General features: G+C 37.9%; 1 protein-coding gene across 1 annotated transcript in view; it reads right to left on the bottom strand.

The window, feature by feature from the left end:
* Window positions 1-7097: 7097 nt before the first annotated feature.
* The window catches only part of KIF25 (kinesin family member 25), a 37335-nt gene continuing 19983 nt past the window's right edge, over window positions 7098-24449 (bottom strand). Inside the window, exons 9-15 of the mRNA XM_088151107.1 lie at window positions 23096-23170; window positions 20703-20852; window positions 18604-18780; window positions 14468-14622; window positions 13160-13336; window positions 9350-9505; window positions 7098-7255 (exon numbers count right to left, since the gene is read on the bottom strand). Of these exons, the coding sequence (XP_088007233.1) occupies window positions 7098-7255; window positions 9350-9505; window positions 13160-13336; window positions 14468-14622; window positions 18604-18780; window positions 20703-20852; window positions 23096-23170 (1048 nt within the window). The remainder of the gene's footprint in view (window positions 7256-9349; window positions 9506-13159; window positions 13337-14467; window positions 14623-18603; window positions 18781-20702; window positions 20853-23095; window positions 23171-24449) is intronic.

The following is a 24449-nucleotide window of genomic DNA, read 5'->3' as shown; positions in this document are numbered from 1 at the left end:
CCCACCCCATCCTACAGAGGCCCACTTTCCTTCTCATCCAACATGGTGCAAGTGAGTTGTGTTCTCCAATTAGTGTGAGGGGACACCTTTCCCCTTGAGACTTGCCTCAAAAAAGAAAGAAAATAATAACTATTTTGTTTCTTTCGTTCTCCTTCTCTCCTCTCTCATCATATTTTTCCTAATTTTCCTCCTTCAGATTTAATGGACATTTGGCTTTCGGAGACACTGTTTGTTTATTCTATTTATATAACCACCCACTCAGCATATGACTCCCAAAAATCAAGGCTTTACTATACTTTCACTGACAACTTGGGTGAAAAAGTGGAGGGAACACTTATCAGATTTGCAAATGACACAAAGTTGGAAATGATTTTAGAATAAGTTGATTGCAAACAGAATATGCATCAGTGATGTGTCTGCAAAAAAGACACATGCAGTTTTAGGTTGGATCAAGAGAAGTATAATTTCTAAATCATGGGAAATGAATATTCCACTATTTTGCTTTCAATGGAACCCTCCTTGTGTATTGTGTCCAATTCTGGGACCACACTGTAAGATGACTTCAGAAAAATTGGAACAATTTCAGAGAAGGATGGGGTTCCGGGGAAGCAATGGTGGATTGAAGATGGCTCTGTGTGAGTGGAGCTGATGGCCACAGCAGAAAGAGGAGCCAGTGAAGTGATCAGCTCCTCGGAACCTCTCTCCAGATCAAGGAGAGAATTAGGATCACTCACAAGCTTGCTCCATACAGAGGCTCACCCATGAAGAGATCACAAAATAGCTATCTCTGCTGGGTTTGAGAGCTCTGGAAGCTGGGGGAAAGTCATTTTGCCTAAGCTGTGGTTCGGCGCCTTCAAACAGACACTGGGTTCACCCACTTCCTCTCTTAATTCTTCAGGAAATTACTTATTATCAACCTTTTGGATATTTAGAACTTTCTGTAGGGCAAGTTTCATCACAATGAGGGAGCTTCTTTCTATCCTGGATGAAAGAAGTTCTGTATAAGTTTAAAGATTAAATAGAAAAAAAATAATAATAATTTTGGGGAAACAGCAGAAGAGCATCTAGAATGTTGATTTTGGAAAGTTAAGGGGCCAGATGGATTTGAAAGAATATTTCCTGTGGGTTGATTAAAACTTTATAAAAGTATTTATGAAGATTTTGAAATTAACTGTAAGAAATCCTCCCATGGGAAAGTTTTGCTGACTGGAGAATAAACTTATGACAAGAGGGGACTTTGAAGGTTGACTAGAGGGAACTAGAGGGAACTAAAGATTACAATTAAAGGAGAAGAGACCTATTAATATAATAGAACAATATTATTTGACTATAGAAGAAATCAAAGCTGTCTGAGAACAATGTACTCAGAAATTACTTTTAAGATTGTCTGCCACTATAGAAATGGATATAACAGAGGTTACAGAAGAGGAACAGACTTTACAGGATAAAACAGAGATTGAAGCTGATTTGAATGTGGATCTGAAAATGGATTTTAAAAAAATGCCAGACTACAAGAGTAATATGGAAGAAGGTGATGTGGATTTGCAAATGGATTTAAAAATGACAGACTATAAGTGACATGGAATAAGATGCCACAATGGATTTACAAATGAAAATGGCTGATGTTTTAATAACTGAAGGGGACATACAAATAATAAATCAGAACAGTGACTTGCATAGCTTTTCCATTTTCGACTTACAAAGGGGACCTGTTAATCTACTGAAGCTGTTCCTGAGAGGAGACAAAGAGAAAAAGATAAGAAATCACCATGTGGGACACTATTTGTAGGATTAAAATCCAAGCTTTTTAAAAGTAAACAGAAGGACTACAAAGTGAACTTATTCAATCAGGGTTAAAATATATATATTGTGGTTTCTGGTAGCTGTTAATGGAATTTCTTTATGACCAGGACTGAATGACGGTGCTTTAAAGATTTGTTTACAACTGTGGAGAGATTTCTTTTGCTTTATCTCTTAGAGAAAGTGATGTTGGAGGACAAAATGGATTTATTTCATTAAGGTTAAAATATATATTATTATTTCTGATAACTTTTAATGGAGTATTGCTGAATAGATGATGAGTTTTTATAATTTGTTTATTGATAAGAGATGAGTTATGGGAAGAAGATATATTTTTTTATTATTGAAATACTAGAGAAGGTGTTAAGGTATTTATATTTGTCTGAAGGGAGGGAGGAGTCACTTTTATATTTCTTCTTTTCTTTTTCTTTTTCCTTTCCTTTTCTCTCTATCTTTGCACTTTTTTTCTTTTCCTTACTTTTTATATTTCTCTTAGTTTATTACTCTTTTATCTTTGTATTTGTAAACTTTAATAAAATTATTACAAAAAAAAAAATCCAAGGACAATTGGGAGACCAGAAGCTAAGTCCTATGAAGACAGATTGAGAGAGTAGGATATGTTTTCCCTTGAAAAAAGATGGCTGAAGGGAGATACAGCATTTTTGAAAAATCAGAAATAATGTCACATAGAAGATCAAGACCTGTTCCATCTCATTCCAGAGTACAATTCATAGAGTAATGGATTTAAATTACGGAGAGGCAGATTCTGATTAAATATTGGGGGAAAAGAACTTCCAACAGTAAGAGAATGCAAAGAGTTGGTGGAAGTGTTCAAACAGGGACTAGACAGCTACTTGTCTGGGATGGTATACATAATTGGATTCCTGCACTTAGCAGGAGTGAACCAGTGGCTTAAATGATCCATCACTTCCTACTCTATAATTCTATGGCTCTAAACACAAATGAACTCACAACAGTACAGGTAGTCCTCAGTCACCAACCACTCATTCAGTGACTGTTCGAAATTACGATGGTGCTGAAAAGGGAGACTTACAACCAGTCCTCAAAGTTGTGACCGTCACAGCATCCCAGCAGTCACATGATTGCGATTCAGGTGGTTGCAACTGGCACACATTTATGACGGTCACAGTGTGCCACAGTCATGTGATCACCATTTGCGATGTTCACAGCTGGCTTCCAACAAGCAAAGTCAATAGGGAACCTGCATGAAGTTGCAAGTCGTGGTCATGTGACGTTGCACTTAATGACTGGGGGTAATTTGCTCAACAACCACAGCCAGAACTGGTACCACAAGTCAGTGTAGTCACTTTACAACCATGCTGCTTAGTGATGGAGTTGCTGGTCCCAATTGCAGTCAGTAAGTGAGGACTACCTGTAGTAATTTCTCTTCTGCTCAGAAAATTGACAGAACTGCTGACTTCAATCACATGCCAGTTCCACATATGTGAATGAGGAACCAGTAAATTCTCACACACACTCCTTTAGATTACGAGTAAATGGAAGTTTGTGTTTGCCTGTCTTTCAAGGCAGGGATGGGGTGGGGGGGTGGGGGTGGGCAGGCAGGGTCTTAGGAAAAATGGAAAAGGAGTGTATGCAGTCATTCCTAAAAGGCTGTGGTTTACAAGTCAAGTCACTGCGATTCAAACATTCCAGAAGGTCAGAAGCCATACCACATACTGCTCCCTGCATAATGCAGCAGCTGGTACATGTTCAAGGGTGAAATTCCAACTGGAACATGCTATAACATTTCTGAGTAAATATTTATGCTCAGAAAGGTTAAAAAGCTTGGAGGACTAGGAGTTCTGCTCTTATTAATAGGCAAGCCGCCACTGAAGTCTCCTTACCGCGGCCTGCCAGTGACCTCTGTTTTCAAGTCTGGAGACAGTTGTGTTCAGAAGAGATACTCAGAGTGAATCATGGGCCACTGCAGGATATTACAGCAGTACATTAAACAAAGGAGATGTTTTTAAATCTTCACCATATGCCACTGAAACTTCCTTGATCTTTAAGAGATTGTGGGAACCTCTTTCCTGCCATCACTTTGCCCATTTGCCACATGTAACAAAGATGGCAGAAATTCTTTAAGAAAGAATGTATCACTTTTTCTTATCAATTGCACACTCAGTTGTGCAATATTTTCAATTCTGTTCAGCATTTTCAATGATCAGTTACAACCTGCTCTGCTTTCAGTTCCTTTTTGCAGAATGACAAAGCTCCTGAAAGGAGGGTTTGAAGTTTAATTTGCTAAAAGGTGCTGCAGAAATGGAACATATTGGGAAGGCAAGTTCATGTGTTCCATTTTTAACTATCAATCATGGGCACTCTGCAATGAAATTACTTATTGCTGAGAAACTTACTATAGATATTAACAACAACAGTGTGAAGGATTTAAATATCCCATCATTATTTCTATTCTATTCTATTCTATTCTATTCTATTCTATTCTATTCTATTCTATTCTATTCTATTCTATTCTATTCTATTCTATTCTATTCTATTCTATTCTATTCTATTCTATTCTATTCTATTCTATTCATCTATCTATCTATCTATCTATCTATCTATCTATCTATCTATCTATCTATCTATCTATCTACCTGTCACATCTATATAGCCACCCATCTTATACAAAGCGACTCCAGGTGGCATACAACAATTAAGAAAACAACAAATAGATAAAAAACAATCCTTATAAAAAGATAAAAAGTAATTATTAAAATGGAAATATTATCAAAAAGTTTAAAATATACAAACCCCGTGGAGAGAGCAGAATATCAATTACAGCGGAGCCATCTAAGAATGTCTCTGGTTCCCAAAGCCTCCCAGACCTGATGACATAACCAGGTCTTGAGGGACTCCCTAAAAGACAGCAAGGGAAGGGGCAAGCCTTACTTCAGGAGGGAGAATGTTCCACAAGGAGGGAGCCACAGCAGAGAAGGCCCATCTCCTGGGACCCACCAAATGCAAGTCCCTGGCCAGTGGAAACTGTAGCATACCTTCCCTGCTAGATCTGATGGGATGGGCTGATGTAATCAGGGAGAGGCTGTCCCTCAGCTAACCCACTTGCTAGAACAAACTAGATTTCTTGCTAGATTAAGAGATATCACCTTTCAGATTAGAGATGAATAAACATTTGTCTTCATAAAAAACAAGTCTATAGAATAATGTTAGTTCCTATGTTTCTTGGTTTACTATCATATTGACCAATACAATTTATGAACCAGATGATCACATATACTGAACAGCAATCTATTTTATGTCAAGTGAATATGTTCTTGAGTCAGGCCAAGGTACGCATAAAGAAAAATAGTATGTATTTAACTTGTCCCTCGAGGCAACTTGCATTCCATTTCCTTAAACCCAAGGTGTTATAATATCCTTAAACTAAATTATGCAAATTGACTAACAAAATCATAATAAGCTAACTTTGGGAAGGAAAGAAAAAATAATTTTAAACCCTGATGATTAGAAACTCCATGAGCAATTATTCTTCCTTCTCATTCTAAATGTGAATTATCCCAGTTCTCCTCATGGAAAATATTGTTTCCTTGAGCCAAAAGTAAAATCATGGCTTCTGATTACCTGACAAATTTTCTTACTCATGTTTTTGCAGTGTCAGAGAAGTACGTAAATGTTAATCCTTACAGAGTACTTCTGTTTTTAGATGAAGATAAATGTATTTGTTCTTTTCTTATAATCAGTTGTTATTTTGAAACCTGAATGGTTTCTGTGTTCATATTCTCCATTAGAAGTTCTCAAACTGTGGGTCATGACTTCTGTGGGGGTGTATAGTTGAAGGGGATTGGGGATTGCACATAGTCCTACTCTGCCTGGATGCAAGCACCCTTTGCCTGCCTGCCTGCCTGCCTGCCTTCCTTCCTTCGCAGCTTACAAAGATTAAAACACAGAAAACCCACCACATTTGACCCCTGGCATCCAAGGATAAACAATAACTCCACTCACTGAAAAAACACATCAGTACAACTGGGCTCATCTACCCACCTGACCCACATGCCTGGAGAAACAGCCAGGTCTTCAATGCCTTGCAAAAGGTTAACAGGTTTGGGGCCATCTGAATCTCCTGAGGGATGGTGTCCCACAGAGCAGGTGCTGCCACTGAGAAGGCACTAACCTGGGGTCCAACGAAGTGGCATTGCTTGATAGAAAGGACCCTTGCCTTCTCTACTAGATCTGGTTGGACAAGCAGAAATTGATGCTGGACTTGACCATGCATGGGACACAAGACCAGGGCTGTTCTTCAACACATTGTTATCTTGCAAGAGACAACCCTTGGAAGAGGGGAAAAGTGAGTCCAGGCAACAGTGTCTTGATCCTGGCCAAATTCTCTTCAGTGGCATTCAGGGGTGAGTTGGGGCTGCTAGAAGAGCCTTTGCTGCAAGTACAAAAGCTGTTGAAGAGAAGCCCAAGCCCCGGGAGTGAGCTCTGACAATGATTCAGCTTTGGGGTGCAAGCTTCTCTTGTTGGGTAACTGCCAGATCAAACTCTTCCCTGGCAGGACAACCAATGGCAGTGTGATGGATGGATGGAAGGAAGGAAGGAAGGAAGGAGTCACAGATTGCATTCATTAATTAATTCGTTTGTACGTTCAGTCATTCATTTGGGAATCATGGCACCATAAGCTTTGAGAATGCCTGCTTTACACGTGTGAGAAAAAATAAACTTCCAGAGAGGCCGTATATTTTTCCAGCAAACCGTAATAACTTCAGTATCCAGTAGACTCCTGTTACTCAACTATAGTAAACTGTAAGACTTTGGGCAAGTGATTTGAGCAGATGATGGATTGGAAAAAAATGATAATGCTTGGCAAGAGTGAGAGAAGAAAGGGAAGACAACAGATAAGGTGAATGGATGTGTTCAAAGTGGTTATTGGAATGTGCTTGGAAAAGCTATGGGTGAATGTTGGAGAAAGGTTGTGATAGTGACCATTTCTCCATGTATTTATCAGAGGTTGAGCTCTACTCATATGGAATTAACTGCATAGCTACAATCCAGATTGTAGAAGTTCACTATGCCTAAAAGATTTTCTCCTACAAACATTGGCATCTTGCTCCTCTTTCTAAAAGACATTATCCTATGTGGTAGGTTTTTGTTTTTTTTTAATATCCCCAATTATTTTTGGAACAGAAATACTGCTAAGCATATTTATGTCTTGCCAATACAAATTTTAAAGGGCAATTTATATTTTTTCATAACAAGATTATATTCCAGTCTGAGGAACTCATTAATAAAGTTTTAATCCACAGGAGGCTTATGTTTTATTTGGATTTGTTTAGCACCAGTTCATTTCTTTTCTTGGCATGCCCCCTCTGAACTTGCCGAGCACGAGACCCAAATCCCAGGGTTTGAAGTGATTCTGTTATGTACTTCTGGCTTGGAGAGACACACAACAAGACCAGCAACTTTGCATCACCACCTAAAAAGAATGAAGAAGACATACATTTTTACTGATTTTATTTCAGGACATTCCATATGTTATCTGGTTGAATTGCCCAAATGCCAAACCTTGACACCAGAAAGTTTGGGAGATAAATATAATATAAACATTTAATAAAGCAAGGTTTGAATCATTCCTGTCTGATGAAGACAGTGTTTTTCAACCTTGCTGGCTGGGGATTCTGGGAGTTGAAGTCCACACATCTTAAAGTTGCTAAAGTTGAGAAACACTGGACTAAGGAATGCAAAGATCAAGTTCTTAAGATCTCTTAGTGGAAGCTTTACAACTGAATTTGCAAGTCTGTGTTTAAAGGGTGTAGTTTTGCAACAGCAAGGCAGTTATAAGGACTATTTTATACCTTACATGAGGCCCATGTTAAAAGTATGAACAGAAAACCAAAGCAAATTGAAGTAAGAGAAGGACAGCAGAATAATTCTAGGACACCAGAATAATAACAAATCACCAGATCCTGATGGCAGCCACCTGAGAGTTCTCTGAAAACTTAAAAGATGAAATTGCTGATCTCTTAGCAAAAATGTGTAAGGATCAGTACCAGAAACTGAGAGCTAGCCAATGTATAACCAATTCTGAAAAAGGGACCCAGGAAGTCCAGGAAATTATAGAAGAGTCAGCGTAACCTCAGTTTCAGATAGGTTAGTAGAAATGGTAATCAAACTAAAAATCACAAGCCTTGCTGAAAAAAAATTGACATGAATCCTGCTTCATCAGGGTTTTTTAAAGCATCAGTAGGCCTGTGGATGGATGTTACTCTGTTGACATAGTGTATTTGGATGTTCAAAAGCTAAGTTTTTCATTAAAAGCTCTTAAGTAAATTTAGTAGCCATGAGATAGGAGAATCTGTGCTTTTATGGATTGTTAATTGGTTAGAAAGCAAAGCAAAGACTAGGAATAAAGGGCACATTTTTCAATGGAGGGAGTAAGAAGCGGAGTCCCTGAAATTAGTGGTTTTCAGCTTGTTCATAAATGATCTTGACTCAGGGTAAGCAGTGAGCTGCTCAAGTGTGCAAATAATAACAAATGGTAGGGAAAACCAAAAGGGTTTGTGAGGAGCTCTAGAAGGATCTCTTTAAGTGGCTAAATCATTAACCAAATGGTAAGTATAAAACAGCTATAAAAGTTTCAGAAGAGGGCAAGCAAAATGATCAAGGCATTCAAACACCCTCTGTATGAGAAACAACGAGAACATTTGGAACTATTTAGAAAAAGCAAAGGGGGGTGGGGGGAGGCATGACTGAGGTCACACATAGCATGGAGAAAATGGCCAGCAAGATTTTCCCCCTTGCCGAAAACTCTAGGACCAGCAAGAGTCAAAGAAGTTGCTTGGAAGGTTTAGAACAGTACTTCTTTATACCATGCATAATTACCAGAAGGCATTGTGATGACCACCAACATGGCAGATTGGATAAATGTATGGACAGGTCTGTCAAGGGCCACTCATCTAAAGAATCCAATATTCCTCCTGATTGGTGGCAGCATGTCTCCATGCACCAGCTGTCGGGGAGAACAGGAAAGGAGTATGTCTACATCTGCTTGTGAACAGTCCAGAAACATCTGTTTTGGCCACTGTGAGAAATGCAGTGAGGGATTCAGAGGCACCTTGGTCTGATCCAGAAGGGCTATTTTTTAATTCTGATAACCATCTCATTTTACAAAGAAGTAATAACTTCATATTCCTTGTTTTCATTCCCAGTTCCTCTGCAAGGTCCCCCTGTTATACAGTGCAATACAACACAACACAACACAACACAACACATGTATAATGAGAGTTTTCATGTGGACTGTACTTGGTTTATGTCTGTCACATGTTCAAGTAATAGGAATCTTGCTAGGAAAATAAAAAATGAACATCTAGAGGATCTAGTCTCTCTCCTTGCTTGAAATAAGGATTTCGTATACTATCAATAAAATCACCTGTTTCTTGAAGTCACACTTCTGTATCAGTTATATATTTGAAGATCAGTATAGAAATACAACATAGTTATAATTATATAATTATAATAAGTATATAAGTAAGTATAAGATAAGTATTTTATTGTAACAATCTATAATCACCTATGGCATCCTGTAGTAAATGCGTAAGTTTGCTATTTCGATATGGAATATGGGAGTGCTGTTCTGATATGGCACCAAGTACATCTGCTAGAGCAGACAAGCTGCGATTAATGAAGGAAGTCTCTCTCAACAGTGACCCAGTTACACCAGACATACCTAGAACAGTAATCATAAAAAACACATCTGAAAACAAAAGTAATGTTTTTTCCATGCTTTTACACTTTTAATTCCTGCATATGCTACATTTGATTTTTGCTTGCTGAACGGACAAAAAATTGGAGAAGACTCTTGAGAATACCGTGGACAGCCAAAAAAACAAACATATGTTTCATCGAGAAAAACAACCCAGAGTTTTCACTTGAGGCACAAATAATCAGACTCAAACGGTCCTACTTTGGACACATTATGAGAAGACCTAGCTCTCCGCTGCTAGGCAAGGAAGGAAAGAGAACAAAAGGATGGCTAGCAGCAAGGCAGATAGACTCAGTTACAGTAGCGATCAGTGACCCATTGGAAGAGCTGAAGAACCAGGTGAGGAACAGATCATCATGGAGAAAACCTATCTATGTGGTCACTAGGAGTCCACAATGGCATGATGGCACATAATCAGTCAATGGAGAAGGGATGAATACAGCTGAGGAACCTTTGTGGCAGGAAACAGGAAACATTTATTTACACTCTGGTTTTACATGAGGTTGAAGAGGTAGACATATAATCCATACCATCAGAATGGAGAAGGACTTTTAAGGCCATGTTAAAATCTGTGAGATGAGTTGCTGCAACTTTTCCCGGCCAGTTGTCCTTCTTATGGGACTGCAACTCCCAGAATTCCCAGACATCAATGACCATCCTGCTTAGTATGGCCTAACTGTATTCTGAGAACTATAATCCCACCATACTTAAAGAAAACCAGATAGATAAAGGGTTAATCTGAGTAATAGAAGATACATAAAATTACTGTAAAGGATTCATGCAAAACACAAACCTTATAAGTACAGCAACTTTTCTCTCTACAAAATCCTCACTTTGGAATTGTTTTTGATGAAAAAGTGGAAGAGGAATTTTAATAAAGTCCACAAATATTTTAAAACATATTTGAGATATATAGATATAAATGTAAAGACAAAATAATAACAATGAATAGAAGGCACTTTGTTGGTAAGGTAATACTGTTAAATTGAGAGGGATTATGCATACCTAAAATAAGTAGCCTAGATTTAACTTTTAACTTTTTTATTTTTTTGCACAGAAGTCCAATTCCCACATTAACTTTTAAGGCAGTATAAACTAAACTATTTCATTTGAATGACCCAAGTGCTCCAAACTAGCATTTACCACATGAGGGAAACGCTGGCAATCAATATTGCTCTGATGTAATATACATCACATTCTCACACTTCAATAATCAATTCAAATAAAACATTCAGCTTGAAAATTCAACTTTAGTAAAAGTGATCTTGTCACAGCCAAAATAGGACACAGTTTGTGGTAGAGAAGATCATACTAAGATTGCTCTCAATGTTAGAGAAGTAAAATATTTGTTTTCCTTTCTCTCTTCAGCAAAGTCCTTCTATAATCCTAATTTGGAGCATAATTGCAATCCTAAATCTGTGGAGTTGGGAAAGAGCTCCCCTGAACACAGCTGGATTTAATTCTGAATAAATGTGTTTAGGATTACTGTGTTAATCTATTGATTATATAAAATGTTAATATAGGCAAATGGGTATTAATGCTTGCAGTTAATGACGCTAAGTGATACCTCCCCACCAAGATCTGGGTTTTCATAGGAACAGACCATCGAATGGTTCTCATCCGTGAATGATGGCAATGCATAATATGGTTCAACTGCATTCTGTTGTAAAAAATAAACTTTAAAATCTTTTGAAGGTTCACTTTAAGAATGTATTCTTAAAACAGTGACCAGAAAAAAAAGCACTTGGCAGCCACATAAAGTGTTCTTTTATAATCTAGATTCAGTTTTCAAAACATTATTTCTGGAAGGTTACATTTGACTAAGTGGTTTTTATTGGTAAGGAAGCTTGTCCTTTAGGAAATGATCAGGATTTGCGGGGGAAACCCGTGTTTTAAAAAAGGAAGAAAGTATTTGGGGAGGGTAGAAGCCAAAGAAAACAAGAAATTAATAAAACAGAAAAATAAAATCCATTAATATTCCTCTTAGTATTCTTTTCCATAAGAAGGCTAAAAAAGCTTTATTCACACTGATTGATTATGTGCCATCAAGTCATTTTCGACTCCTAGCAATCACATAGATTTTCTTCATGACAATCTGTCCCTAACCTGGTCCTTCAGGACTTCCACCATTGCACTCTTTGCCCCTGTAACTGAGTCTATCCACCTTGCTGCTGATTGTCCTCCTTCTCTTTCCCTCCATCTTTCCCAAAATTAGAGCTTCCTCCAGAGGATTAAGTCTTCACAAATTAAGTCAATTTTAACAGATATGTGGTATATTTAAATTTCTGCTTAAAGAGCATAATCTCAAGGTGCAAGCACACCTAATGGATTTAACGTGGTAAATGTATTAGCACTGCAGGATTGTTAGCCATAACATGAACATAGCTTCCCTGGCTGGGCATCATGGCTTAGAAATGAGAAAGCTATCTTATTGGGAAGATTTATTCATCCAAGGGGCTCCCTCGCCCCTTGCATCTCAAGATGAAGAGATAGGCCTATTGTATATATGAAAAGTGAACTCGTTCCATGGGTGCCTATCTTCATATAGCAAACCCGGGGCTAACTACCTACCAAGAATAGCAGGGCTAGAAGAATGATGAGGTTTGCCAAAGTACAACCATTTTTCAGTCAACAAAAGCACAAAAACAAAATGGGATTCAACAGAGGTTGAGCACATTCAACAAACTCAAAATGCTGACTATTTGGGGGTGTGGAGAGAAAATGGGGAGGGGCAGATAGAATGAGGTTCCTTGGACTGGCAATAAGAAAGGTTCACTTGGCAATGAAAGCTTATACTAATTTATACCAACTATCATGCAGTGTGGCACCAGCATACTATAGCTGACTAAATACTAAATATTCAAAGGTCAGGAAATATAATGTTCTTGGCCAACTCCCTTGTTTAGTTTTTAAGGACCAAGGGTAAAGCAATACATGGGTGCTTGTAAAGAAGGCAAAAGATAGGTAAAGCAGATTGTTTGCTGAGTTCTAGCATTTGCATGCCACCAGCATAACTCAATTTTTAATAAGACAACAAAAAAATATCAGCACATTCACTTTGAAGCTTTGTCAAAAAAAAAGTTAGGAGGGCAGTTTGGAACTCTTTGACTTTTTTCAGGAGAATAAGTATTTCATAAATTTTAAGCAACGAATGTGAGCATATTCTACAGCAGTAGCCAGCAAATGCCCTTTTTCTGCCTCCTGGCTTCATCATGAGCATGGTGCTAAAATTGGCTTCAAACTACTAAATAAAGGTGGTGACATTTTCAGTGGATTTCAGAAGCAGAAGAAAAATGTCAAACTTCCAAGAGACTTAACAAGCAGTTTAATAACCACAACCTCAGAACAAATGGAGGGGGAAAGGCTTTCTCCCACCCCTGATCCTTTCCTATCCACTGATACTAAAACAAATGTGGTTTGGGGCTGCTCAAACATTGCCAGCTCCCGTTCTCCAGAGAGCTGAGCCTGACATCAAAAATCTAACTTGATAGATTTCTGATGTGATCCTTGGAGCGTTTATTTGTTGCACTTATCTTCTAAAACTAAGTGCAAACTGGCCCACGTGTAGGGTTGTAGCTTCATAAGCACAGGACTGTTTTGTTCCAAAGACTAGCTTACCAACACATTCGCTACCAGCTAAATCCACCAACTGAAGTTTTGTTCTCATTCGCTTCAGCCTCTCCACAGATTTCCTGAAAAGCTGTGCTGGTGAAGAAACTCTAGAAGAGTTAGGAGAAGTGAAGAAATGTTGTTTACCCAGCTTTTGACTAGAATGGTCACCTGCCCAGGGAGGAGCTGGATAGTAAGGAAACAAAATAGTTTATTTTGAACCTGCAAAATAAAACATACAAGAGGGTTGGATTATTTCAAAATAACTGCTGAGCTAAGACTAAGGATGGATTCAGCTAATTCAGACTAGTTACCTGACCCATGCCTTGGTTCCATCTTAACTTCTATAGCATATGTCCAGAAATTGCAGTTGGTGCAAAATGTTAGCAGCTAGACTAATAACGAAAGGTTAGACACAGGGATAATATGTTTGTCCAAAAAGGTATGGATGCTTGCCAATTGTTTACTGGGCACAATTGAATTTAAAAGCCCTAAATGCCTTAGGGTGTGACTATCTAAGCAATCTGTCTCATTATGAACCTGTCCATTGGTTAAGATCAGGAGAGGCTCTCTTGAAGATAACTCCACTAACAGAGCTTAATACATGTAGGCAAGGCCCTTCTGTTGCATTGTTGTTGGGCTATGGAAAATACTCCCTTAGGAGTTATATTTGCCCCCACTCTTTCAGTGTTTAGGAAATCTGAGGTGTCTACAGGATCCTATGCATTTAGCAGCATCATGCTATCACAGTGCAAGCTCCAGCCCTTTTATAGGCACATGCCACATCATGTCATGCAGGAAAGGGGCAGAGTACAGGTAGTCCTCATTTAATGACCACTCATTCAGCAATGGTTCGAAGTTACAATGGTGATGAACATAGGTGGTACTTATGATTGGTCCTTGTAATTGCGGCAGTCACAGCATCCCTGAGATCACATGATCGCGATTCAGGCGCTCGGCAACTGGCCTGCAATTACATTTCAGCTTCCTGCAGTCATGTGATCATGATCTGCAACCTTTCTTGCCAGCTCCCCACAAGCAAAGTCAATGAGGAAGCTGGCAGGAAGTTGGAAGTCACAGTCATGTGAGGTCCTTGCTTAATGACCTGCACAGTCCTTGCTTAATGACAGCAACTGGGACTACCAGAACTGCTGTTGCTACATGTTGTCGTGCTTAACAACCGTGCCGCTTAACGACAGAGTTTCCAGTCCCAATTACCATTGTTAAGAGAGAACTACCTGTATAACATCACACATGAGATTTTATTATGGTTCTATTTTTTGTATCTTAGAAGGATATCATAAAAAAGCTTCTTACCAAAATCATCCTCTGAGGCAGGCTTGATGGTTATTGTCAAAGTTATCACAAGGTGTGAACGAGATGAATCAGTGTGTACAAGGGTTGGGTGTTTGGCCCTCAACTGTAGCCCCTGAGTAACAAGCTCCAAGAATTCCACAACATCTTCAACAGGTCTTACAATATATATAAATAAAATAATAAAATGGTATTTAAAAAAAGTTAGAGCATCTAGAATTATTTTCAGCAACATATTCAGAGGGGGAATACACAAGGATAAAGCTTACAAATACAATAGTGCATTCACAATGAATTGTGGAAGCCATTTTTTAAAACTTCAATGAAACACAGTCAATAATATAACAGTTGATCTCTAACAAGCCATTTACTGTTGCTTGAACCAGTGTCACAGGAAAGCTTCAACAATCCTTTCAGTTTCAGAATGGTTAACAAAACTAACAGACTGCAGTCTTAGTGAAATTAATGCATTTTTCAAGAAATGAAACAAGGGCTATGAAGAGAAAATCTCAGCTTGATCCAAGGCCGGTCAGCTGCTGAGGAAAGAACCCATCACACTCCATGCTGGTCTAAAGCATCCTGCCCAGATTTGTTCTTGATTCTGGAGCATGGATTGGGGAAAATGGAGCCTTACTCGGTATTATCTAGCACAAAGAAAAGAAAACCTAAATGCCTGCTGGTATCTAACTTTTTTCCCCCCATCAGAACAGGATAAAATTGCACGAAAATTAGATGATTATGAGAAGACATGAGCCAATGTTCATAGAAATTAGTACAGGGGTGAATAGATTGCTTAATTGTAACTGTAGGTCTTTAAGCAATTATCAGTGCATTCATAGAAGCTCCTGTATGTTGCCCATGTCAGGAACCATCTCAAACTGAAGATGCTTTGGCAGAAATCATCTCTTCAGCATCCATGTGCACCGAGGTTCCAGTCTCTCTTCTCCATTCCTATGTACTAACTGCTTTATATTTAAAAATCCTCTTGTATGTCTTTGGTTTTTATTAAAGATCAAAAACAGTAGACACATCTTTCGCAACTTATCCCAAAGTTAAAGTAAACTACTGGGTGGAATTTGCAAAGGAAGCAGGTTTTGGCTAAACATGAAAACATACTTCTTAATAGAATAGCTGTTTAACAGTGGAAAGACTGTTTCAGAAAGTCAGGATTCTTCCTTCATTAACCATACCGAAATAGAGGTTGGGAGATTATCTGTCATGGATAATCTGAGCAGGGGATCAGAGATGATTATCTCCACAATCCTTTCTCCTCTTGTCTCAGGTACAAAAATGCTCTTGACATGGCGGCTGAAGTGAAGGGAAACACACTGCCTGTGTGCATGTCTTCTGAGGAGAAAACAACCCAATTTTTCTGAAGCAGAATTAACAGTTATGCTTTATTGCTTTGGATGGTATTTGAGGAGAACACTGAGGATTTTCCATGCTTTATATATATAAATTCATTACAGATGAAACATTATTCAAACCCCCAATGGTACATTTTAGACCCTAGAGAGTCATGAATGTTTTACTTCCTTTGGGTTGGGTTTTCACAGTTAAACTTTTCGGTATAAATTGTGCATTTATTGCTACAATTTTTCTTAAATGTATGGAATTTAACACATACTGTATGTGTTTTGGGCACAAAATTTTTTTTGGAAAAAACGTTTGTTTTTCTTAGTGGTTTTCCCCTCGAAACTATACTTTAAAAAGACTCCAGTACAGGCAGGACCTTCTGAACAACTGGGGGGTGGGGAAGAGAGAGATCTCTTTCTCCTGTCAGTTTTATACCACATGACACAAGTTCTAGCTTGCAGCCAGTTCTTCTTCACTGGAATTTCAGAGCACCAATAATAATTATGAATTATCTTGCAAACTTCTGGAATTTTAAGTATTAGTCATCAGTTGTCTGGGCGGGGTGAGAGGTTGACTGTTTTGCTGAGAAGGAGGATGACTAAAATGCAAGGGACTGTTTTAATTCAGCCTCTGCAGTCCATGCGTTTTGTCATCTTTCCTTGAGTTACTCAGAAGGAAGGAGCCTTCTTTGCTCTGCAGATTCTCCTCACCCATTTAATTAATTCATTGTGCAACAGGATTTAGTCACTACCAACCCCAGCAAACAAGACAGACATTTAAGAGTCACTTTGAGCTAAACAACCAGCATAGAATAATGAAATGGTTTAGAAGGGGAAAGCAGAACCTTTAACAGCTTGATGCTTGCACTGGGCTTTGACTGGCATATTGATAGCCACTTTCCAAAAATGCAACTTTTGCCTGCCGAAGTTAGGGTGAGTGTAAGGGGGGTGGGGGTTAAGAGATGCAAGATATGCCTCAATCCTCTGCAGTGGTTTAAAGGCAGTGTTTCTCAACCTTGGCAACTTTAAGATGTGTGGATTTCAACTCCCAGAATTTGGGAGTTGAAGTCTACACATTTTAAAGTTGCTAAGATTGAGAAACACTGGTTTAAGGCACCAACTTTGTTCCTTAAAGTCCTTCCCACCCATTCCCCTAAAACTGGAGAAATAGGCCAAAATTTGCGGTATTGTCAGCAAAGGGAAGCTGCACTTTTTTTACTTTAGAAGATGAATCATTTCAATAATAATCTGGCTTTTATTTATTCAGAGTTCAGATGTTGATTTTTTTAAAAAAAAACCCTCTGAAGTCTCAAAATCTTATTTCCCTTTCAAATTAATCATGCATTTATTATTTAAAATTAAAAATTATCATTTTTAATGATACAGAATCCAGATCCCCTCCCCGCTAGCCTTTAAATATAAAAAGAAAATTTACTGCCCCTAAAATATCAGCCTTAAGGAAATGTTCAAACCATGATTGTGGAAAAAACAGTTAAAAAAAAAGTTCTCGCTTTTCTGTTTTGTGATCAGGGTATGCAGATTATAAAACCAGATGGAGAAAATTATGTCTGCTCAAACTCCCCCACCCCCAGTGCATTTGGCATATTTTTAAATCAAGGCTTTTTTGGCAATAACAGAGAAACACATAAACAAAGCTCCAGTGGTTTGCTTATGTTAGTAAAACCCACAGACAAAAATACTGTCTTAAATTATCTCCTTCGTGGGTGCAGTATATTATAGTTTATAAAGGAAATAAAAGAACTGTTGTGTCTGAGTTCCATTTCCCTCTCTCCCATCCTCTGCCAAACAGTACAAGAAATGCTTGCACTATGCAAAGCAACTTTAGGAGCTGAAGGAAGAGCGAAAAATCTCAGTTCCACTGGGAGCAGACATAGTCAGAATTTACTTTGGAATTTAATGTAAGAAATAGCTTCCATGCAGCAAAATTCTTTTCAAAACCTGTAGTTCTCCTATACTGAATGTCCACATATAAGTAAAATTGTACACTGTACCCCACCATCACCCCAAGGCACATTGTTTGAAAAACTTTAGGTGGAAAAGTTCTCCCTGTCAGCGATTGTCTCTGAGTACTATTGTGTCCTTTATTGCTACACATGATGGTACTGTATTGTTTTTAATCTTATAGTCAAATGTATTTTAATTCCGGGCCCTAATGAGATGTACTGCATGACAATGCACTTACAAGAGCCCTGACAATGGAAACCCTGATAAAACTGGCTCCTGCATGCATAAAGATTTCCAAACACATCAGCCATATATGTTTGTGGAGTCCTTGGGGTTCTCTGAGCTTGGTTCTTTTCTTGCAAACGTTTCATGACCCAGCTAGGTAACATCTTCAGTGCTAGCAAGAAAAGAACCAAGCTCAGAGAACCCCAAGGACTCCACACTTCAACTCTGAGCTACACATATTCACCTCTACTGGTACCATATATGTTTACAACTCCTTTCTGTATCTTCATGTTAAATGGAGGAGAATCTGTACACATAGAAATACTGGAGTGGGATGTGCATGTGCCCCCATATCCTTTCCTATTTGGATCTTCTTGAATTACATGGTAGCATAAACCTTAAGGGAGGAAATAGAATAAATATTTCCATGCAATCAATACGTAAAAATCACACTGTTACAGCGTTAATAAGCTACAAACAGATATGGAATGGAAGACACTATGATCGATGTTAAGGTTCACATTTTTTGACAATGCCACAATGGCACATGTTGCACAACATATTGTTACTCAAAGACACTCCTTGAGTACTCACTCATAGGTAAGAAGTGGAATATCACTCTTTCCTTCTTTATTTGTCATTATACCCCTTTTGATACCGTTCAGTCTTCCAGAGTTGTCTTTGGCCAAAAGATCAAAAACTTCATTATTATACACTTCTACAACAGAAACCTCAACCCAATGGTTTCCTGGTGGCTTTTCTGAAAGAAGCCTAAAACAAGAAAAAGTGCTTAAAAGGTTGAAATAAAAAAATTAAGTAAGCAATGCTTGTGATCCCCCAGATTATTATGGCTTAAATGAATGCTAAAGGTCCTTGATATTCATTGCTTTTCTGAGATATCTGAGCTCTTCTAAAATGTGATTCAAACTATATGTTCATTCACTGCTTATTCTGTAATAAGTTGGGGAGTTCTGTTGACCAGACACTGCTATTTTACAGGTACCTAGAAATTATCCCAAATAAAATCTGGATTCCCAAGTAATACATGAGCAAAAAGTAGAATTTGAAAGGAAAAAAAATAATTAAAACAACAAGCACAACTACAAAATGTTAATTTAAAAAATGATCTTTTAAAATAATATAAAGTTTTTTTATTATTTAACAGTAGGTAATATTATTTATATTTATTTATTTATTAATATCAATAGATTGACGTTTTTAACATCTAGTTTAACCTTTAAATTATGAAAGTTTCATAATTTCTAAATCGTGTACTAGTCTCCTATAGTAACTTGCTGGAAGGACACAAAAGTACTATAGACAGAGAAACAAAGGAAGACGAGGAAAGCGCTATAGATATTGTACACAGAAGATCTATTCTGGATCCAAATAGATGCAACAATAATTCGAAGTCTAGCATGCAATCATCATTTCATGTACATATTAGGCCAGAACAAAATGTGGTGTCTTCCTTGACTAGAAGGCCTCCTGAGCAACCCAAAAGGCTCTTCCAGAACTAGTGGAAGATCTTTTTGTATGAAAATAGAATCCAAATCCAACAGCATGCATCAATCAGTTCAAGGGGTTGTATTCGACCTCTTGCATAAGGTTTGAGAGTTTAGGCACAAACTCTTAAGGCTCATGCTGCAACCGCTTGCATAAAGGACTGAGCAGTTTCAAGACTTGTGCTTGAATTATTTCTATGTCTTCAGTGGGACAACTTGCAGTAAGCATAGCCAGTGGAGTTTCTTACTCTGGCACGTCTCTAGATCCAACCCATTATCCTGTAACAACATATTTTCAGCCCCTTTATGTACAAGTTCACTAGTTTCCCTGATAGATACTCGTTTTCATTTTATCTTCCAGTAATTCACCATGTTCAAGGGTATTTTGTGTATCATACAGTGCCTGATTCAGAAGTGGAAGGGGCACACAGCTGCTTGTGCACATCTGCCATTATCCTTTATTAAAAGAAGACTACCCCCAAATTTCAAAGAACAATCTTATAATTGTAAAAAGAGGAAGCCTATTTGTACAGTAAATATACAAAGCACTGATTGAAAATCACAAAGAACAATGGAGAAAAAGCATCAATCACTGCAACAGAGATAGACTTGTACAGAAATACTATGAATGAAAATTGTAAATAATTCTACACTGAAACTGCAACTGTTTGCTGTCAGCTGATTTTTTTTTTTATGTAAGTGTATTGATAAAGTGTTAAATGCCCACATTCGTATTTTCTGAATGGGTGTTCACAATTATTTAAATTATAGGCCACAGGAACTATTCAAGCTCCACTTATATGATTTGTTCTTTTCATGATTTATTGAGAAAAATAAGGTCCAGTACAGTAAACGTATTAATGATGCCCATCTGTCATCAGGCCGATGATTTCACCACAGCAGACTTCCTCACAAGAGCCTTTATGCTCTGTAACAAGCTGCCAAACAACTTTGGAAGCGTTCCACTCTTAGACCAATTGTGAAAAATCTTTTACAAGGTATCCTTTTGAGACATGGATTTTATTAAGCTTTTTAAAGAATGTGCTGTGGCTTTTTTCTGCTTCTTGTCTCCCTGACTGCAACTGCAGCACCTTGACTTGAGAATCTTATGGTAAGATAATTCTTAAAAAACAAAACAAAACTTAAATACATACATGCATACATGCAATCATTCAGTATCATCATTACCTGAATACTTCTTTGCTGGCTCTAGGAATGATTCCTAATTCTGTCTCATCTTCCACAGGGAAATGGAAACTGTTTTCAAGCTGTGGGCCCAACATTGTATATGTTTTCCCACTACCAGTCTGCCCATAAGCCATAATACACACATTATACCTGAAAAGCAGAAAAGTAGGTGGTTCTTAAAGCCAAACATTAAGTGGTCAGAACCAGACCCTGGAAGGAAACTTACTATTTTGAACAGAATAAATCCCTCATTCCAATACTGGAATAAGCGCTATAAAAACATGCTACCTCTCACCTTCATGTCTCTTTTACCTATCCACAGCTGAAAATTTACATGAATTGGGCAAAGAACTTCCTTCCTTCATAGCAGGAAATAAGGAATGCTATAGAAAAGAAAAGATAGAAGGACAAAAGCAAAATCAAATGTCCTGGTTCCAACAGTTGGAACGTAGGCAAGAGACTGTGCTCCATTAGCAAGTTTACTGCAATACTTCCAATTTTCAACAAATAGGATTTTGTGTGTGTGCACTAAAATAAGGAGCATGATGGATACATCCTTTTCATCCACTAATCTCTCCTTCCAAAACCTAAAAAGCTAAGCCCTGTCCACTCTGATGACAATGGCCACATTTTTCATGTCTCTTGGTGGACATTTTTTGTAAAATGTAAGTGAGGCTCCAGCCCTCAAAAGGTCTCCAGTCTCTGCTTTAGATATCACTGAGACAACATGCTTTTATTGACTTAATAAGAAAGAACTAATGCCAGCAGGACTCACTTACAGTGATTCAAGATCCTGTTTCCTGCTGCACTCTGTAGCAGAGAGCATGTACTTAAATCTGACTGCAATGCCTGGCATAGCCACTTCTTCTTCTCAAATCTGAATGTACTTTTCTTGCTTTAAACCAACTGACTTGCCCTGCAAGCTTAAGGAAGCATAAAGAGCAGTATTCCTTAACCATGGCCAGTCGAAGATGTATGGACTTCAACTCCCAGAATTCCCCAGCCAGCATGCTGGCTGGGGAATTCTGGGAGTTAAAGTCCACACATCTTCGAGTGGCCAAGGTTAAGAAACACTGATAAAAAGAGACAGTATTCTCGGGAACCCAACATTCCCCAGATAAGAACTAGTGCTTCAGGACCTTACTCTCCTACCAGATGGACAAGCTTTATAATGAAGTCAGATATCTACCGGTAAGGGTTTCATAGTTATAAAGCATATTAATTCATGCTTTACTGGGGTGGTAAATTCTCTAACATGTTACCATCCCTTTATAACCAGACCTACCCTTAGGGTAATATAACCCTCAAGAGTATTATGATGAATGGATAGGTCAAAAAGGGTATAGTGCAGAGAAGATAGAAAAGGAAAAATATGGCTATTTATATAAAAAAACATCAGAATAAGAATTAGAGAAAGAAAAGGGACCAGCTGTAGTGTAAGAACTTGTATGACCTCAGTGCAGTATTTCTGAGATATGAGTTAGTAAAGTCCATACATATTCAATTAGAAAATGTCTAATTGTTCTATTTGGACCAGTTACTTAATTTTGATAGGTGGTACCTGAAGTAGAATGCAACCTTTAATCCAAAATATGGAATGAGCAATCCCATCCAATGCAAATGGATTTCAAATGGGTGAGTTGCAGGAAATAGGCTAGTAAATGACATTGATCATACCTATTTTTAATTCAGTACTTAAAAAATCAACAATATTTTTATAAGGAAATGCAGCAGTTGACTTCAGAAATCACACTATGAACAGAAGAGGCAGGTAAGTTCAAAATATGTAGTCTGTCCCACATTTTGCAGAAAGAAGGTGATCAAAACCAGGAAGGGCAGAGGAAACTCATCTTTCCCAGAACCACAATCTGCTTTAGTTTTAATGGTGTGCCCTGAAAAAGGCATGAAATAGTTTTGTTTCAAGTAACAGAACATTTCCTGAAGGACTGTGGGGGAAAAAAAAACACATTTCAAAGTACGTATTTTGAAACAGAAGCTGGTTGCAGTTGAAGACAAACTTCAACTCCAATCAGTGTATTAATTGCAATTAGTAGAAAATGTGATTATTTGTATAGACAATCAATATTTGGGGAAGGAAAGTGAATGCCTTATCTCCTTCCTCTGCAATCTAGTGTCTCTTAAAAGGTAAAAGAAAACAGCAACCTTGCCATTTTGATGCTCACTAGAGGTTCACTAGAATTACTACGGTACTGATTCTTCCTGAGGTATTTAATTCACAGCAGCCTTAATTAGCTGTTATAGAGTCTCAGAGAAAAGATTGTTGGCATACTTCTGTGGCAGACATGTTATCTTGTCTGTAGCTTTTCTCTCTCTCTCTCTTTTTCTTTCTTTGAAATAGTCCTGAACTTGTTTTTGCTCTCAATTTTACTTACCCATCCAGCAAAGAGGTTAGTAAAGGAGAAACATCTTCAAATACTGTCACTTGTGAATCAGAAGTGCTATAAACTCTGAAAAATATAAAACAAGATTCAGTCAACAAATGATCACAGTGAGCGAAGAATAAAAACATGAGTAAAATTACTCAATGCAATCTTTATGTTAGTTTAACAATGCCGATTTTCTTCAGAAGCCCCTGAGTAAGGAAGAATTACACCCACTCCGAAGCTATGTCAGACATCAGGAAATTAAAATAGAAGGACAGTAGAGCCACAATTATATTCCAACAGTCAGATGTTAGTCATTTAAAATGTTCTGAGGACTGCCAAGGCCGTAGGCCCTTGTCAACTACAACCTATTTCTAGAGATACAGTCTATATTTTATTGCGCAAAATGTTTTATTGCATAAAAATGCCAAAAGAAAAGGAAGAAAAAAGCCTTTGAGCTTCATGCAGCTTATCTTCAAGACTGAAAGGGTCAGAGCATGAAACAGAAAAATAAATAATGAATACAAAATGTCAAGTTAGCTCTAATAGTAAAAAAAGAGAAAGAGAAGAAAAAGAGAATATTAACAGCATGTAGACATGTAATAGAAGTGATAACTATGGCCTTAGGTGGGGACATCTGTGACAATGCCCCTAAAGATGTTAAAAAATAGGTAGATACAGAGATGGTTCATCAGGTAATTTAGCTTTGAGCACCTTAGGACTTCACAAATTAAAACAAGCATTTTTGACTGGGCCCAAGAACACATGTAGAAGCCAATGCAACTGATAGTGGGGACAATATGACCAAAACCCTCAGTCCCAATAACTGGAACTGCCTGCATGATTTTTATGGCAACTCTGGCATAACACATTGCAAGACTAGTTACCAGAGCTAGATAACTGTGACTAAGCTTTCTCGATCAAAGTAAGTCTAAAGCTGGTGTTTCAGCTGAAGCTGCTAAAATGTTTTGAGCAAGGAGGTCATTTTAACCTCTAAAGACACTCCTGGATCAATAAGCATTACTCAAACTGCAAAGCTGCTCCTTTAGGGCAAGGAAAACAATTTCTATTACCCCAAGGTTTGCATGGCATATTGAGGGTCAACCTCCAAAATGAGTTAAGCCCTTTTTAATTTTTTTCAATTCAATTTAATAATACATTTTATTTTTATTTGTCTTATTTTTTTTTATTTTGTTATTCTTATGCAGGCTTTGGTAATGGCAAAGTTCTCCCCCACCCAAATAAGCTTTTTCAGTGTCTTCGTTTTAACAGATAAAAGGTCAAGTGAAAGACAGAAGTCAACAGAGCAGCTGCGACAAAAGGTCCTTGTGTTTTGCTGGGAGGACAGTTTAATAGGCAAATA

This window comes from Python bivittatus, unplaced genomic scaffold (assembly GCF_059951505.1).
Source record: "Python bivittatus isolate LINGU-HERP-01145 unplaced genomic scaffold, Pbiv_v1 ctg000020_np1212, whole genome shotgun sequence".
Classification (NCBI taxonomy): Eukaryota; Metazoa; Chordata; class Lepidosauria; order Squamata; family Pythonidae; genus Python; species Python bivittatus.
The sequence above is the reverse complement of the archived record's forward strand: the minus strand, read 5'-3'. Positions and strand labels throughout refer to the sequence as shown.